The sequence below is a fragment of the Struthio camelus genome, chromosome 15 (genome assembly GCF_040807025.1).
Source record: "Struthio camelus isolate bStrCam1 chromosome 15, bStrCam1.hap1, whole genome shotgun sequence".
Lineage (NCBI taxonomy): Eukaryota > Metazoa > Chordata > Aves > Struthioniformes > Struthionidae > Struthio > Struthio camelus.
Genome location: NC_090956.1, coordinates 17,666,144 through 17,682,216, shown reverse-complemented (window position 1 = coordinate 17,682,216; position 16,073 = coordinate 17,666,144). Strand labels below are relative to the sequence as shown.

The 16,073-nt window shown below is 73.5% G+C and overlaps 2 protein-coding genes across 2 annotated transcripts; one reads left to right on the top strand and one right to left on the bottom strand.

The window, feature by feature from the left end:
* The first annotated feature begins 19 nt into the window (after positions 1-19).
* On the top strand, positions 20-11,279 carry LOC138061084 (cytoplasmic phosphatidylinositol transfer protein 1-like). The gene is made up of 10 exons (XM_068908619.1): positions 20-105; positions 4,783-4,906; positions 5,756-5,904; positions 6,821-6,909; positions 7,041-7,048; positions 8,109-8,180; positions 8,345-8,440; positions 8,521-8,676; positions 8,743-8,806; positions 10,738-11,279. Exons 2-10 carry the CDS (start codon positions 4,859-4,861, stop codon positions 11,001-11,003), a joined length of 948 nt encoding a protein of 315 aa, XP_068764720.1. The 5' UTR covers positions 20-105; positions 4,783-4,858; the 3' UTR covers positions 11,004-11,279.
* Positions 11,280-12,106: 827 nt separating this feature from the next.
* On the bottom strand, positions 12,107-15,639 carry MSS51 (MSS51 mitochondrial translational activator). The gene is made up of 6 exons (XM_068908614.1): positions 15,343-15,639; positions 14,758-14,913; positions 14,366-14,490; positions 13,230-13,793; positions 12,866-12,959; positions 12,107-12,763 (listed from the first exon to the last, which is right to left on the bottom strand). Exons 1-6 carry the CDS (start codon positions 15,528-15,530, stop codon positions 12,562-12,564), a joined length of 1,329 nt encoding a protein of 442 aa, XP_068764715.1. The 5' UTR covers positions 15,531-15,639; the 3' UTR covers positions 12,107-12,561.
* Between the last annotated feature and the right edge of the window lie 434 nt (positions 15,640-16,073).

Here is a 16,073-nt window from a genome sequence, read left to right as displayed (position 1 = left end):
TCTCTCCCCTCGCTCCGGGCGGGCTCCTCCCCCGGCGGGTGACCGCGGCGCGCCGAGGGGGACCGTGGCTGCCGCTCGCCGATGTGCCGGGGGCTCCTCTCGGAGGTGACGCGGGGTGGGGGACATCACGGGCTAACAGCACCCCCCAGGGCACCCAGTGCTGCCTCCGTTTTGGGGGAAACCCAGGAAAGCCGGGGGCTGTGGTAGCGGTGGGGGGGGGGGGGGTCGCCCACATCCCGCAGAGCCCGGGGCAGCGAGGCGGGTTGGGAACCGCGGCTCTGGTGCCCTCAGCCCCCCGTGCTGAGCGTCCCGCCCCGAGGAGCTCTGCGCTGCCCTAGGCTGGCCGGGGCTGCGGTCGGGCCCCCTCGAAGGTTTAGCACTGGGGGGGGGGGGGCCCTGGGGGTCGGGAACGGGGTCGCCCCGTGCCGCGGGGAGCAGAGGGCTCCCAGAAGATGCTGCTTTTGCTCGGGCTGAGCCCGGCCCAGCTGGCCCCGCCGGCCGCACGCTGGCAGGGGGTAGCAAGCGTTGGCCAAAGCCTCTTTTCGTCTGACTGTGCGTTAGGTGTGAGTGTTAAATAGGGCATGACCAGCCGGGAAAAGCCAGACCTGGACGCCTGTAACTTGGCATCTGCACAAGACCCTGCAGAACGAGTTTGGGAGGAATGTGGATGCGGGAGCCTCCAGGCTCGCCGGGGCCGGGCCGTCACCTCTGGGGTCGGTCCCGGCTGCCATCTGCGGTGCCGCGGGCTGGCGTCACGGGCGGGCTGGCAGCGGCGGGCGCCCCGTCAGCCCGTGCCGCTGCTTTGCTCCTTGGCTCGCGGCAGGGTTCCCCTTGCGGGCTGGGCTGCGCCGGGGGCTGGTGCGAGGGACAGGGCACGTTCCTGGGGGCGCAGCGTGGGAGGGGGCAAGCTGGCACCCGGTCCCTCCATGCGGGTGCTGCCAGGCTCCCCGGTGTCACACCTGAGGAGCACCCTCGTTTGGGTGCTGTGCGGGCACCAAAGCCAGGCACGGAGCTGTCGCAGCCCCTCGCTGGGGTTCGGCACGCGGGCGGGGGGGTACCGGGACAGCAGGGCCGAGAGTGAGCCCGCTCCGGGTGACTTGAAGGATGTCCCGTGCAAAGGGACAGGCGCTGGAGGCACCATGGGCCATGGCGCGTGGAGACTCCCTGTCCATCCCTACCCCCATGTCCCTGTGTGCTAGCTGAGAACTGGCCACGCTCAGCTCACCTCCGTCACCTGGCGACGCCTCCTCTGCCTCCGCGGGGGCCCTGATCCTCTTGGCAGGTCCCGGGAGCGTGTTTGCCGAGGGGGAGGCCCCGCGCACGCCGGGAGGGGACGCGGGGCGCGCCGGCGGGCGCTGCGGCCGGAGGAGCCCTCACCTTCCCCGGCCCGTTCCTGCTCCGCCACCTCCTGCTTCCCGTGTCCTTGCTGCTATTTTTAGCCGCGCGCGTTTGCCTCAAGGAAAGCTGATATCCATCTTATCCGTTCATCGCCGTCGCTTCCCTGGAAAGACGAGAGCTAAATTTAATCCTCCTCCTGCACGTCCTCCGGCGAGCGAGGGAGCGCCCGCTTGGCGGCGGGGTCTCTCCCGCGCCCGGGGGCCGCGGGCTGCCCTGGCTGTTCGGGCTGCTCCTGTTCCCGCTCCCTTTTCGACTGGTTGAAAACGGCCCGGCGGGCAGAGGGGGAGCAGGCAGGGGCCGGCGGCGGGGCCCCGGGGGACCGCCACCCCCGCGGGGCCGCCGCAGCGAGGGCCCCGTCGCCGCGAGATGGCGCCGAGCTGCTGCCGAGGAAGGAGGAGAGCAGCTCGGCGGAGCGGGCTGGCCGCGCCGGGAGAGCACCCACGCGTGGGCGTCCTGGCGCGGGGGGCCGCTGAGAGGGTCCTGGCTCGGGGCCGCGGGGCGGGCGGACGAAGCGGGCGGCGGAAACCGCTGCCGCGGCTGGAAGCGGCCGTGCCGGGCAGGCAGCGGGGCCGGGGGTCGCCCACTCGCAAACACGAGCGCGGCGGGGTCCGCCGGGCACGGCCGGGGGTGCTGAGCACCCTCGGCTCCTGCCGAACAAAGCGTCAGGGCAGGGCCTCGGGCGCGGAAACCAACACGCCCGGCGCGGAGCCAGATTTTCCGCCCTAAACGCAAATCGTTGCTGCTGCCAAATACGTGGCTTTGGGCAGAAATTCCCCGGAAACGGCCGCCTCGACGGGAAGGCGGCGGCGCCCGCCCCGCGCCGGGTCGCGTTTCGGGCCGCCCCGTCTTGGCCCTCCGCAGGCGCCAGCGCCGCCGGCGGTAACGGGCCGCCGTTGGGTGCCGCCCCGCCCGGGGAGGCTTCCGCGACGGTGGCACCAAAACGGGGTGCCCGCGGCCTCCTCGGGCTCCGCTCGCACGAGGGAACCGTCTCGAGCCTCCCGAGGCGGGATTTTTTTTTTTTTTGTAGCAAATAAAAGAAAAACCGCACGCAGCAAGCGCAGCCCTGCCCAGCTCCAGCACGGAGCTATTTTTAGTGACCGAGTTGATTGAAATTCAGAGAGGAAAGCGGCACGGTGAAGCTCGGCGGCTGCCGCCAGTTAGGAGTTGTGGCGCTTTGCGCCGGTAACGTGCGCGGCTGCGGACGGCCCGCGGGGCGCAGCGGGGCCGGGCTGCGGGAGGTGCGTGTGCGCGGACGCGCGGGAAGGGGCGCGGGGTCGGGGCGCAGCCGGCCCGCGGGGGAGCCGCGCTGCGGGGGCCCCGCCGGGGGGCCGCGGGGACACCCACCCCGGCCGGCTCTCCCAGGCCGGCAGCAGCGGGGCGAGCGCGCCCCGGGGCCGCCCGGGCCGCCGCGGCCGCGGGGAGCGGTGCACGGCGGATTCCTCCCCCTAGGGGTCGGTGTGCGGCGGCGGCGGCGGCGGCGGCGGGCCCGGGGGGCGGCGCGCTCCTGCGCACGGCCCGGGGCGGCCGGGGGACGGCGGCGAGCGGGCACCGCCGCGGCCCGGGTGAGTGCGGGCGCGGGGCCGGGGCGCGGCCGGGCCGGGAGCCCCCCCCCCCCCCGCCCGCTCGCTGAGCCCCGGGATGGGGCGCCCGTCGCCGGGGCCTCGTGGCCGCCGGGGGATGCCGCGGAGCGGGCAGGGCAGCGGGCGCCGGGGCGGCCCGGCGGCGGGGGCGGCGGGCGGCCGGCCAGCCCCGGTGCCAAACGGCCGGCCTCGGCCTCGGGGAAACGTGCCCGCGGCTCGGCGGGTGGGGGGGCGCCGTGCCCGGCTCGCCTCTGCCTCTGCCACCCTGGCAGCGCGGCCGGCCCGAGCCCCCCCGGAGCAGCCCGAGCCCCCCGAGCCCTGCCAGACCCCCCCCCGACGGACACAACCTCCCCAGACCAGCCCGATCCCCCCCTCCCGGGGCAGCCTGCACCCCACAGACCCACCCAAGCATCCTAGGGTGCCTCGAGGACCCTGTCGGACTGGGCAGGTCACAAGGCACCGGCATCCCCGGCAGCTCGAGGTGCCCTCCTTGCCGCGCGCCAGGGTCACCCCTCCGCCTGCTCTCTGCCTCCTTCGTCCCCTCGACCTCGCCTGGCCCCCCAGCACCTCCTTACACCGCTTCTGTTAATGAGACGGCGCAAGGCTAAAATAAAACGTGCCACAGAGCGGGCGGCTGCCGAGGTGCCTGGGGGCCGTTGGGCCAGCCTCACGCCTGCCCGAGCCTTGTCCCCGGCTGCTGCGCCTGCCCGGGTTACCCGGCTGCTGGCCTGATCCTGCCTGCTCCCGTCCCGCCTGCCGGGGAGGCCTGGGCACCGGCACCGCGTGCCCCTCTTCCTTGGCGTCCCGCCGGCTGCCCAGGATCGGCGGAGGGAGCATCTCCTCCCTGCTCCTTCCCTCGCCTCGGCAGTGCCACGGGCCTGAGCCATCTCTGCCCGCGTTCCCAGGGCAGCCGGGGGGTCCCTTGTGTCCCCCAGCTGGGCAGGCTGCCCCTGCCCCACGCAGGACCCCTTGCAAACCCCCACCTGCCTCCTCTGGGGCGGCCGGGACTGATCCCCCCGCTCAAGACAATTCCCCGGGGCGCCTGGCCGACCTCCGCTCGGGCCCCCGGCTCCTTGCCGCGTCCCCTTGTGCAGGGGGTGGCACCGGCGCTTGGATCGGAGCCTCGCCCGGGAACCCCCCGGGGTGCTCCACGTCCCTCGCCGGCCCCCCTCTGCGCCCGGGGACCACGGGCCGCCTGCGGCACCCAGCTCAGCGCGCCCGGCCGCGAGCCGCGTGGCTCGGAGGGCAAACGGGGGCAGCCGGCAGCGACGGCAGCTGGGGCCGGGCAGGCAAGGCCCTGGGAGGGAGCCTGGGTGCCCCGGGGTCCCCGTGGCCGGCCAGCACCCGCGGTGGTCGCCCTCCCAACAGCCACCCCGCGCGGCCTCTGCCTGTGCTTTCCATCACGGTAGGATGCTGGAGGAAGGGAGGAGACGGCGGTTTCGGGTGGCAGGATGCTGCGGTGGCTCCCCGAAGGGAGGACCCCGGTTTTGGGTGGTTGGGGGGGGGTGCTCGCTGCAGGACAGCCGCCGGGAGGTGCGGGGGCGGGGGGGGCGTCTGCGCGGCCGGGAAGGGGTTAACGTGGGCGGGGGTCCCTCGGCCGCAGCGCGGGGTGCGGGCCGTCCCGCTCCGGCGGAGCCCACCGGGTTCTTCCTCGCCTTTGGTGACCTCACGGCAGTGCCATGGCAACGGCTTATGAAGTCACCGGCGGAGCAGGGCTGGCAGCGGGAGGCGGCGCGCGTGCGAGGCTGCCCGGGCGGGCTGCGCCGCCGGCCCGCTCGCGCCCACCGCCGCCCCGTCCCTGCAGAATGAGCTCTGCCCCGGCGCCGGCGCCTCGCTCCTCCGGCCTCGCCGCAGCCCGCGCCTGAGCCCGCGCCGCCGCCATGCTCGTCAAGGAGTACCGCATCTGCATGCCGCTCACCACCGAGGAGGTGAGGGGGCACCCCGGGGGGGGCGGGCCGGGGCGCCACGGCTGCAGCTGGGGGCCGCGCGGAGCCAGAGGGGTGGCACCCGGCGGCGGCCGGGCCGGAGAGGGGCCCCGCGCGCCGCCCGCCCGCCTCCCGCCGTTGGCCCCGCTTAGCCCGGCAGCCTGCGTCGTGGACGCTTCCCCCGGGGCGAGCCGTCGCGGAGAGCCGGCCGGAGGGATGCTGCAGGTGCCGCCCGCCGGAGACCCGCGACGCCTCCCGCGGCCCGAGGTGGCTGGGGCGCGAGCGGGCCGTCGCGGGCGAGCGGGGGGCTCCCGGCGGCGGCAGGGCTGGCCCCCGGGCGCCCTGGGGCGTTAACACCTGGGGAGCGTTTCCGATTAGGCGAAGCGGCGATAAGATCGCGCTGGCAATTAGAGTGATGAATAGGATCTTCGGAGGAACAATAAAACAATTACCAGGCAGCCGCATCATCAAAGTGTGTGTGTGTATATATATATATATACACACATACACATTATATATATACATATATAAAATATATATAAAAAAAAAATATAAAACATTTCTTTCTCCCCTGTGGCTCCCGCAGTACTTGCTGCCCGGAAAGCCGGCTCTGCAGCCCGCTCGTGGAGGTGCTCGGTGCGCCGAAAAGCCTCCGAGCTGTCTCGGCGAGACGCTGCAAGGCAGCAGGCAGGGCCGGCGACGGGGCTCCCTGGGGCGCTGCTCGGGCGCCCGGCTGCAGAAAGGGTGCAGGGCGCGGGGTCCGGCCCCTGGCTCCCCCGCTGCCGTGCGCCCGGCGGAGGGGAGCCCTTGCGCGGCCGGCCGGGGCGCTGAGGCCGCGCGCGCTCGTTGCAGTACCGCGTGGGGCAGCTGTACACCATCAGCAAGCACAGCCACCAGGAGAGCGAGAAAGGCGAGGGCGTGGAGGTGGTGAAGAACGAGCCCCACGAGGACCCCGTGCACGGCGCCGGGCAGTTCACCGAGAAACGCGTCCACCTCTCCAGGTGCGAGGCGGCGCGGCCGGCGGGAGGCCCCCCCGGGAGGCCTCATCCTGCCCTCCTCGGGGCGGCCGCCTGGGCTGCTGGGCAGGGCGCCCCGGGCACAGGCGTGGGGTCTGGGTGCTGGGGAGGGGGCCAGGGGGGATCCCTGGGGGGGTGCTGGGGGGCTCTGAGGAGGAGATTGGGGTGCTGGGGTTGGGGCAGGGGTGCTGGGGGGGGTCTCTGGGGAGGAGGCGGGGGTCCCTGGCCATGGGGCAGGGGTGCTGAGGAGGAGAAAGGGGTCCCCGGCCGTGGGGCAGGGGTACTGGGGGGTCCCTGGCCGCGGGGCAGGGGTGCCAAGGGGGGGCCCTGGGGAGGAGGTGGAGGTCCCCGGCCGTGGGGCAGGGGTACTGGGGGGTCCCTAGGGAGGAGGCAAGGGTCCCTGGCCATGGGGTGAGGGTACTGGGGGGTCCCTGGGGAGGAGGTGGGGGTCCCCGGCCGTGGGACGGGGGTGCCGGGGTGGGGCCGGGGAGGAAGCGGGTGTCCTCGGCCGTGGGGTGGGGGGGCCGGGGGGGCCAGGGAGGAGGCAGGTGTCCCTGGCCGTGGGGCGAGGGTGCCGGGGGAGCCGGGGAGGAGCCGGGGGTCTGGGGTGCCGGGGGGGGGCAGGGAGGAGGCAGGTGTCCCTGGCCGTGGGGTGAGGGTGCCGGGGGAGCTGGGGAGGAGACGGGGGTCTGGGGTGCTGGGGGGGGGGCGGGGAGGAGACGGGGGTCCCCGGCCAGGGGGTGGGGGTGCTGGGGGGGGGCCAGGGAGGAGGCGGGGGTCCCCGGCCGTGGGGTGAGGGTGCCGGGGGGGGGCCGGGCGGCAGCGAGGGGGGCTGCGCCGGGGGGGGCCCTCAGCGCCCAGTCCCGACCAGAGCCCCCCGGCGGCTTCGCCTCGCCCGCAGCAAGCTGCCCGGCTGGGCCCGGGCCGTGACCCCCCGCATCTTCTACATCACGGAGAAGGCCTGGAACTACTACCCCTACACCATCACCGGTGAGGCGCTGGGGCGGGGGTCCGCGGGTGCCGGCCGCGCGGAGCGGGCTGCCGGCACAGCCCGGCCCCCGGCCCCCCCTCACCTCTCTGCCTCTCTCCTGCCCGCCGGCTGCACCCGCGCCGCCCCGCAGAGTACACGGTAAGGGGGGCGCCGGGGTCCCTCTGCCGGCACCCAGCCCTGGTGGCGGGGTCACCCCCAGCATGGGTCTTCACCCCCGCGGTGGCCCTGGCCCTGCCAGGGTGGCTGGCCCCCTCCCCCCCGGCCCTACGTGGGGGGAGCTGAGCACCTCCTTGGGCTCCAAGGGTGGTAGTGCAGGATGGGGTCCACGTGTCCCTGCAGCCCCCATCCCGGGTGTCCTCCATCCCAGTCCTGCTGCCCCCATCCCTGGCGTCCCCCCATCCTAGTCCCCATGCCCCCATCCCCAGTGTCTCTCCATCCTGGTCCCCATGCCCCCATCCTGGGTGTCCCCCCATCCTGGGTGTCCCCCCATCCCAGTCCCCATGCCCCCATCCCCAGTGTCCCGCCATCCTGGTCCCCATGCCCCCATCCTGGGTGTCCCCCCATCCTGGGTGTCCCGCCATCCCAGTCCCCATGCCCCCATCCCCAGTGTCCCGCCATCCCGGTCCCCATGCCCCCATCCTGGGTGTCCCCCCATCCTGGGTGTCCTGCCATCCCGGTCCCCATGCCCCCATCCTGGGTGTCCCCCCATCCCAGTCCCCAAGCCTCCATCCCAAGTGTCCCTCCATCCCGGTCCCCATGCCCCCATCCTGGGTGTCCCCCCATTGTGGACATCCCCCCATCCTGGTCCCTATGCCCCCATCCTGAGTGTCCCCTCGTCCTGAGTGTCCTGCCATCCTGGTCCCCGTGTCCCCCCCATCCCAGTCCCTGCGCACCCATCCTGGGTGTACCCCCGTCCTGGATGTCCCCTCATTCTTGTCCCCATGCCCGCATCACAAGTGTCCCCTCATCCCAGGTGTCCCCCCACCCTGGTCCCCATGCCCCCATCCTGAGTGTCCCCCGCATCGCGGGCATCCCCCCATCCCGGTCCCCATGCACCCATCCTGGGTGTCCCCCCATCCCGAGTGTCCCCCCACCCTGGTCCCCATGCCCCCATCCTGGTGTCCCCCGCATCGTGGGCGTCCCCCCATCCCGGTCCCCGTGCCCACGGCCCCGGCCCACAGCTGCTCCCCCCCTGCAGTGCTCCTTCCTGCCCAAGTTCTCCATCTACATTGAGACCAAGTATGAGGACAACTGCGGGGACAGCGAGAACGTGAGTCGCCCCTGCCCTGCCTCTCCCCGCGCCGGCCCCGCTCCGGGCGGCCAGCCGGGCTGCCCCAAGGGGAGCCTGTGGGGCAGCTGAGGCCTGGCAAACTCATTCCCAGACGTGCAGGGGCTTGCGCGGCGGCGCATCCTCACCTCGCCTTCCCTCCCCAGATCTTCCGCAGCGACAAAATCCTGGGCGACCACGAAGTCTCCTTCCTGGACATCGCCTTCGATGAGATCCCCGAGCGTTACTACCGCAGCCTGGAGGTGAAGCGGGCGGGGGGGGCCGGGCGCCCCGGGCCGGCCGTGCCCCGCGCCGGCCTCACGGCCCCCCTCGCCCGCCCCAGGACCCGCGGTTCTTCAGCTCGGCGAAGACGGGCCGGGGGCCGCTGCGGGAAGGCTGGCGCCAGCACACCCAGCCCATCATGTGCTCCTACAAGCTGGTGACGGTCAAGTTCGAGGTGTGGGGGCTGCAGAGCCGCGTGGAGCAGTTCGTGCACAAGGTGAGGGGCGGCCGCCGGGTGCCGGGGGCTCCTGCCGGCCCGGTCCGACCGTGCCGCCCTGCGCAGGTGATCCGGGACATCCTGCTGATAGGACACCGGCAGGCCTTCGCTTGGGTGGACGAGTGGTGCGGTGAGTGCGGGTGCCCCTCTCCCTGCGCCGTGGCAGAGCCGTCCCTGGGCGGGCGCCGCTGGGGCGGCCGAGGCGAGGTTCCCCCGACGGGGCTGCGGGTTTAACGCGGGTTTAACACCGGTTTAACGCAAGTTTAACACCACTAAGCTCGCTTGCACCTCCGGCTCTTCCTCCGGCTGCCCGTCCCCTGCTTGCCATCCCGCTCGCGCTCCCCGGCCGTGGCGCCCGCCTGTGCCCCGCGCGCTCCCCCCCGCTCCCGGCACCCGCGGACCCGGCGCCGGGCGAGCGCCAGGCTCCCCCAAGGTCCGCGGCGCCCCGGCGCTGGCCCGGCCGCGGACCCCAGCGCCATCGTCCTGCGTCCGTGGGCGCTGGCAGGGCACCCCGGCCACCCGCCGTCCCCGCCGCGGCAGCAGGGCCGGCACCGAGGACGGCGAGGTTGAGCCGAAAGCGCTGGCGCGTCCTTCCCCTTCGGGCTTCGCAGGCTGGGTTTCAGCACGCCGTCTCCCAAATAACCCCACTAACCGCTCGGCCCTGCGCCGCTCTCGCCTGCCCGCGGGGCTGGCTGCCGGGCGCCGCGGCGGGGTGAAGCGCCGGCCCCGCGGCCGACGGCTCTCTGCCTTCCAGACATGTCCCTGGAAGAGGTTCGGGCCTTCGAGACTCAGATGCAAGTGGCCACAAACCAAAAATTTGGGAGCCAGGACCCCTAGCTCCCGCCCAGCCCGGACTCCCTGTGTATGTACATGTGCTCGGCACGCAGCACCCGCACGGGCTCACCGGCCGCAGCCCCCCACCGCAGGGGCGCTGCTGGGGCGCCAGCACCCCGCTCCCCGTGCCGGTGCGCCGAGGGAGCGCTGCAGCTCGGTGACAGGTCCCGCAACGGATGGCTGCACGGGGAAGCGCGAGGCTCGCCCGCTGCCAGCCCCCACTGCACACCGGCACACGCAGAGCCCCGCACGCAGCCCCCCCGCGCTGCCCGCAGCCTCGCGCTTCCCCGTGCATGACTCCCTGTGCGCGGATCCATCCCCCTGCACGGATCCATCCCCCTGCACAGCTCCCGCCCCTTGCACGGATCCATCCCCCTGCACAGCTCCCACCCCATGCACGGATCCATCCCTGTGCACAGCTCCCACCCCATGCACGGATCCATCCCTGTGCACAGCTCCCGCCCCGTGCACAGATCCATCCCTGTGCACAGCTCCCGCCCCGTGCACAGATCCATCCCTGTGCACAGCTCCCGCCCCGTGCACGGATCCATCCCCGTGCACAGCTCCCACCCCCTGCACGGATCCATCCCCCTGCACGGATCCATCCCCCTGCACGGATCCCGCCCCGTGCACGGATCTATCCCCGTACACGGATCCATCCCCCTGCACAGCTCCCACCCCGTGCACGGATCTATCCCCGTGCACGGATCCATCCCCCTGCACAGCTCCCACCCTGTGCACGGATCCATCCCCATGCGCAGATCCATCCCCGTGCACGGATCCATCCCCCTGCACAGCTCCTGCCCCCTGCACAGATCCTACCCCGTGCGCACTGTGCATGACTCCCGCCCCGTGCACGGATCCATTCCCCGTGCTCAGCTCCTGCCCCGTCCACGGGGCACATGCACAGCTCCATCCCTGTGCACAGCGCGCGTGTCCCCTGCCGCTTGCACCATCCGTCCCTTCCCCGCTGCTCGCTGCCGCCGGAGGAAGGGCCGCAGGGAGCCGGGTGCTGCCGCGGCGGTGCCAGCAGGGCACGAGCGGTGCTGCCTGCTCCTTGCGGGGCCGGCAGGGTCCCGCTGCCAGCCGGCGTGGGTGGGTGCCCCTCGGCGGCGCCGCTGCTGAGCAGCTCCCGGGCACAGGGTTGGCCTCGGCCGCAGCCGGGACGCGGGGGGCTGGTGCTGCCCCCGGCCCGGGCGGCCGCCAACGCCGCGTGCGCCCCGGCAGGCATGACCATGGAGGAGGTGCGGCGCTACGAGCGCGAGACGCAGGAGGCCACCAACGAGCTCGTCGGCCTGGTGGCGCCCGCCATCTCGGTGAGCGAGGTGGGGCAGCCGGCGGCCCCCCGCTCGGCCCCCGCCAGCGCCCCCTCCACCCCGCTCACCGACGACGCCCCCGACTTCCTCGCCGCCCCCAAGACGCGGCCCCGCAAGAAGTCGGCGCCGGAGACCCTGACGCTGCCGGCGCTGCGGGAACGCGCCACCGCCGAGTGAGGCCCGCGCCGGGGCGCCCCGGGGACGGACGCCGCGGGCTGCCCGCCGGGGACGTCTCGCCGCCGAGCAGCTCCGTGCCCGACCGCCGGCACCCGGTGGGGGGGGACCCGCTCCCGGGGCCGCGGCTGCGAAGGGACCCAGGGCCGGGCCGGGCGCCGTCCCCGGCTCCTCGTGCCCGTGACGTGCCCGTTTGCCCGGACCTGGCCGAGCAGAGGTGACGCGCCGCTGGGACGCGCCGCGCCTGGCTCGCCGGGAGCGCGGCCGGGCCGTCCCGCTCGCTCGCGGCGCTGCCGTGCCGGGAGCCGCGTGCCCTGCACGGCCGGCGCGGCGCGCAGCCCCCGTCTGGGCCGGGGCCGCCCCTTCGCCGCGGCGGCGGCCGGGGCGCCGGTGGCCGCTCAGACGCCCGTTTTCTTTGGGAAGACGAAGGCCTTTTCAGAAATAAAGCTCGAGAGGCGGTGGCGGGCGGGCGGTGGTTTATTCGGCTGTGCGGGGCAGGGGGCCGTGCCTGGCGTCGGGTCCCCGCCGCGGTGCTGGCTCCGCCGGGGCAGGGTGCGGGCAGAGAGGCACGGCTGGGCCGGCGAGCCCGGGCGGCACGGGCACGGGGCACGTGGGGTCCCCCCCTCGCTGGGGCTGCCGCCGCCTGCAGCCAGCGGGCACCCTTCTGCCCCGGGGGCACCCGGCATCGCCCCCCCCGGGGAAGGCGATGCCCGGCTCCCGGGGGCACCCACTGTCACCCCCGCCCCAGGGAAGGCGATGTCCGGCTCCCGGAGGCACCCACTGTCACCCCCCCCCCCCGGGGAAGGCGGTGCCCGGCTCCCGGGGGCACCCACTGTCACCCTCCCCGGGGAAGGCGATGCCCGGCTCCCGGGGGCACCCACTGTCACCCCCGCCCCGGGGAAGGCGATGCCCGGCTCCCGGGGGCACCCACTGTCACCCCCCCCCCCGGGGAAGGCGGTGCCCGGCTCCCGGAGGCACCCACTGTCACCCTCCCCGGGGAAGGCGATGCCCGGCTCCCGGGGGCACCCACTGTCACCCTCCCCGGGGAAGGCGATGCCCGGCTCCCGGGGGCACCCACTGTCACCCTCCCCGGGGAAGGCGATGCCCGGCTCCCGGGGGCACCCACTGTCACCCCGCCCCGGGGAAGGTGATGCCCGGCTCCCGGGGGCACCCACTGTCACCCCCCCAGGGAAGGCGGTGCCCGGCTCCCAGGGGTGCCTGCTGTCACCCCCCCCCCCCCGGGAAAGATGGTCTCCAGCTGCATCTATGGGGAAAACGGCCCCCTTCCAGCCTACCCCGGCAGCAAATACCTGCCGTGCGTGCGTGCAGCCCCGGGGAGCTGCTGGGGGGAGGCGTAGCCGCGACGGGGAGGCCGAGGCACGGCTGGAGCCCCGGTGGGTCCGAGCCTGCCCCGGGGGCACCTTGGCCCCCCGGGGTAGCCGGCCGGGCGGGGGATGCGGGCGACGGGGCCGGGCCGGGCCGGGCCGGGGAGCAGGGCGCTGGTTGCAATGGCTGGGGCTGAGCTGCGGCCGCGCAGCGAGGCAGGGCGCCTCGAGGCCGCCTAGTCCCCTCCGTCCTGCGCCCCCTCCCCGCCGCGCGGCCCCAGCAAGCTGATGTAGTAGGAGCTGCAGTAGACGGGCGCCTTGTTGGGGCTGGAGTAGACCTGCTCGGGGCGCAGCGAGGCGAAGGGGTTGGCGGCGTAGCCCGTGACACGCGTCTCCAGCTCGGCCAAGATCTGCAGCGAGGATTTCAGCTCGTGCTCGCTGCCGGGAGAGGGGGGCGCGCGCGGCGGGTGCCGTTACAGGTCGCCTGAGCCCCGGCTGCTTGCCGGAGCCGCCCGGGCTGGGGAGCAGGGCTGCGCTTACTTGTAGACGGTGAAGAGGGTGGGCAGGCGGTAGTCGCGCAGCAGCAGCAGCGTGGGCAGCCAGCCCTCCATGAGGTCGGGGCAGGCGTGGAAACCTGCCGGGGCGCCGGGCGGTGGGGTCCCGCGGGGGCCGGCGCGCCGGGCAGCCCGCGGCGCCCCGGCTCTGCGCCTCCCCGCTGACCGGCGGCATTAAGCCCCCGCTCTGCAGGCTACGTGGCCCTTGGCAGGCCAGCTGGGCTCCGGCGGGGTCTGGTTTCAAGAGCCCTCAAGCAAGGAGGTCATAAAGCGCAGAGCGCCGGCAAGCCCCCGGCACCTCCCCGAGCCCCCCCGAGCCGGCAGGGCCGAGCTGCGGCGCGGGCACTCACCGGGGTGAAAGCCCACCACCAGGTCGGGGCGGGCGGCCAGCTGGGTCTCCACGCGGTCTTCCCAGAAGTCGTGATAGAGACCTTTGTAGCTGCTGAGATAGACCTTTCCCCGGGGCCCCGGGGCCGCCAGGGGCGGCCTCATGATGGGCCCGTCGACCACATCCACTCCCACCATCACCACCTCCATGCCCTGGTGCCCCGGGAACATCCGCGTCAGCTCGTCGTAGTCCGTCACCCGGGTGTTGAGGGTCTCGACGTGGGACGCCCCCACCACGTGCATGGTGAGGGGTCCGGCCAGGGGCTCGATGCCGAAAAGCTGCAGCCCCAAGCCGATGGTGACCGGCCGCGAGTGGAAGTCGGTGACGAGCCGTTTGACGGACTCGGCCAGCTCTCCCTCCTCCGGCCTGGGCTTCCCGGCGTTGGCCCAGAGCAGGGTCATGTAGCGCCCGCCCAGGATGGCGCCCAGCTTCTCTTCCAGCGGCCCCTGCATGGCGAACCAGTCGTCCCAGCCCTTCACGTCCCGGACGGGTTGTGTCCAGGTCTCCGTGGGGAAGGGGATGTCTCCTGGGGGCAGAAGCGTGGTGGCTTTCAGCAGTGCCCCTGCGGGCTGGGGCGCCCGTCCCCAACCAGACAGAGCCAGGCTGCGGGGATGTCGCTCACGTGGGCGACAGCGGCGGCAGAGGAGGCAGGGCAGCCCGAGCCGGCACCCCAGGGTGCAGTGGGACGCCCGCTGTGCCCTGGGCTCACTAAGCCCATGGCTCAGAAGAGCTGCTGGGCCTGGCAGCGCCCCCAGTCCGTCTGTCTGGGCAGGGGGTGGCCGGAGGCAGGAAGGACCCTGAGCAACGAGGAGCTGGGAGCAGCAGGGGCTCAGCGCACCCAGGCACCCCGTGTCCCCCCTCGTCAGGGCCCGCGCAGCCCCGGGGGGCAGGTGGACTGGCAGCACCCTCCATCCTGGGTGGCCTCTTCTCCCTAGGGTGTCGAGGAGGGGCCCGCAGGCCCCTGCGGCGCAGGAGCAGGCTGACGTACAGCCGGGGCGGATTGGGACCGGCAGGGCCCCGATCCCCTCCGCGTCCAGGCTGAGCACCTGCGGGAGCCAGGCCCCCCCTATGGGGTCGGGGAAGCGTCCCGTGCCCTACCTGTGAAGACGAGCCACTCCACCAGCCGGTCGAGGGCCACCAGCTTCAGCTTCTTGCAGAACTTCTTGTGCAGGGGCCAGTTGGCGCGCTGGCACGTCACGCCGCAGTAGTACACGTTCTGGCACCTGGGGGGAGAGGCAGCGGTCCGAGTCTCGGGACCCCGGCCCGCTGAGCCCTGTCCCGCGCAGCCCTGGGAACCCCCTCCCCGAACCCTGCGTCAGGGAAGAGCCTGGCTGTGGCCTGCAGACTGAAGGGGACATAGACAGCACATGTGCAACACCCTAAGCTTCACCCCTCTGATGCTCCTGCAAGGTGTCCACCACGCTGAGCTTGTCTTCTGGGAGCCAGAGGAGGCGCCCAGCCTCGTGCTGTGGGACCTCCTCCCCCCGTACCTCTTGCATCGCCGGAGACTTTTGGGATCAGGAAGGGCATCGGGGAGTTTCTTGCACTCGACACAAAACTTGAAGGTGTCCTCCATCTTCTGGAACATGTCAAAGTAAGTCCGGATGCCGAAATCACTGCCCTTCTTCTTCCCATCCATGGCAGACCTGAGGAGCCCGGAGACATCGGGTGACGAGCAGGGCCCAACCCCTCCCCAGGACAACCTTTCGCCCACGGGCTCATCAGGGGCCCCACACCACCTTGCTGTCACAGCAGGGCTGACGTCCTCTCCCTAAGGGCTGCCCAGGGTTTCAGCCCTAGCAAAGAGCATCCTGCTCTGGGCCAGTTTGGGGATGAGGAGCTGCACCTTCAGCCCTGCCCCGACGAGAGGTGGCATGTGCGCGGGGTATGCGCTGGCAGAGGGGTGCAACCAGCACCCTCATCCAAGCCACCCGCCTGCAGCCTGAGCCAGGAGAGGCAGGTAGCCCTGGGCAGATGCGGGACGCCCCAGCCGGCAGGGACAAGCGGGTGGCTGGGGCCGGGGCAGGGGGGACACGCTGCCACGGCAGCACCCGCAGGCTGCGGCGCTCACTCACTTGTAGTCTTCGTAGCTCTTCATGTTGAGCTTCTGGAGGATGACGTGGGACAGGCCCGGCACGTTGCGGTCCATAGCCTGGAAGCCCAGCGAGTCCACGTCGGGCCCCGCGGCCCGAGCCGCCGGCTCCTTCGCGGGCTTCTTGGAGCGGCCGCTTTTGGGTGCAGCCCCTCTGTTTCTGTGGGCCATGCCTGCTCCGGGCTGCCAGGCAGCGGGGTCGGCGCGAGGGACCCGGGCTGGCTCGGGCGTCCCCCGGGGCCCCGCCGCCGCCTCGATGGGGCTGGCAAGGGAGGGCCGCGCTCAGATGTCAGCCCCAAGGAGACGGTGCCCCCGGAGCGCGGCGGCCCCTCCGGCAGGAATCCGATAGCAAAGCTATTCCCGTCGTCCCCTCCCAGCCAACGGGCCAACCGGCTCCCGGGGCCAGGCGCCCGCCGGACAGCAGCCAGGGCCGGTTTGGACGGCAGCAGGGCCCTCGGTAACCCCTTCTGCCCTGCACCGCGCCGGGCGGGCAGCGCGGGGGCTCGGCAGGGCCCAGGGAAGCGGGGAGCCTCGCCGAGGCGGCGCGCCGGGCTGCCGGGGCCGGCGCTCACCCCGTGCCCGCTCCTCGGCCCGAGCGGCTGGCCTTTGCCCGGCGGCAGGGCAGCGGGCGGGAGCGCCGGGACGGCCCAGCGCCCGGCTGAGAAGAGTCCAGCCTGCAGCGCTGGCCCGCGGGGCCGCCTGCCTCGGCGCCTG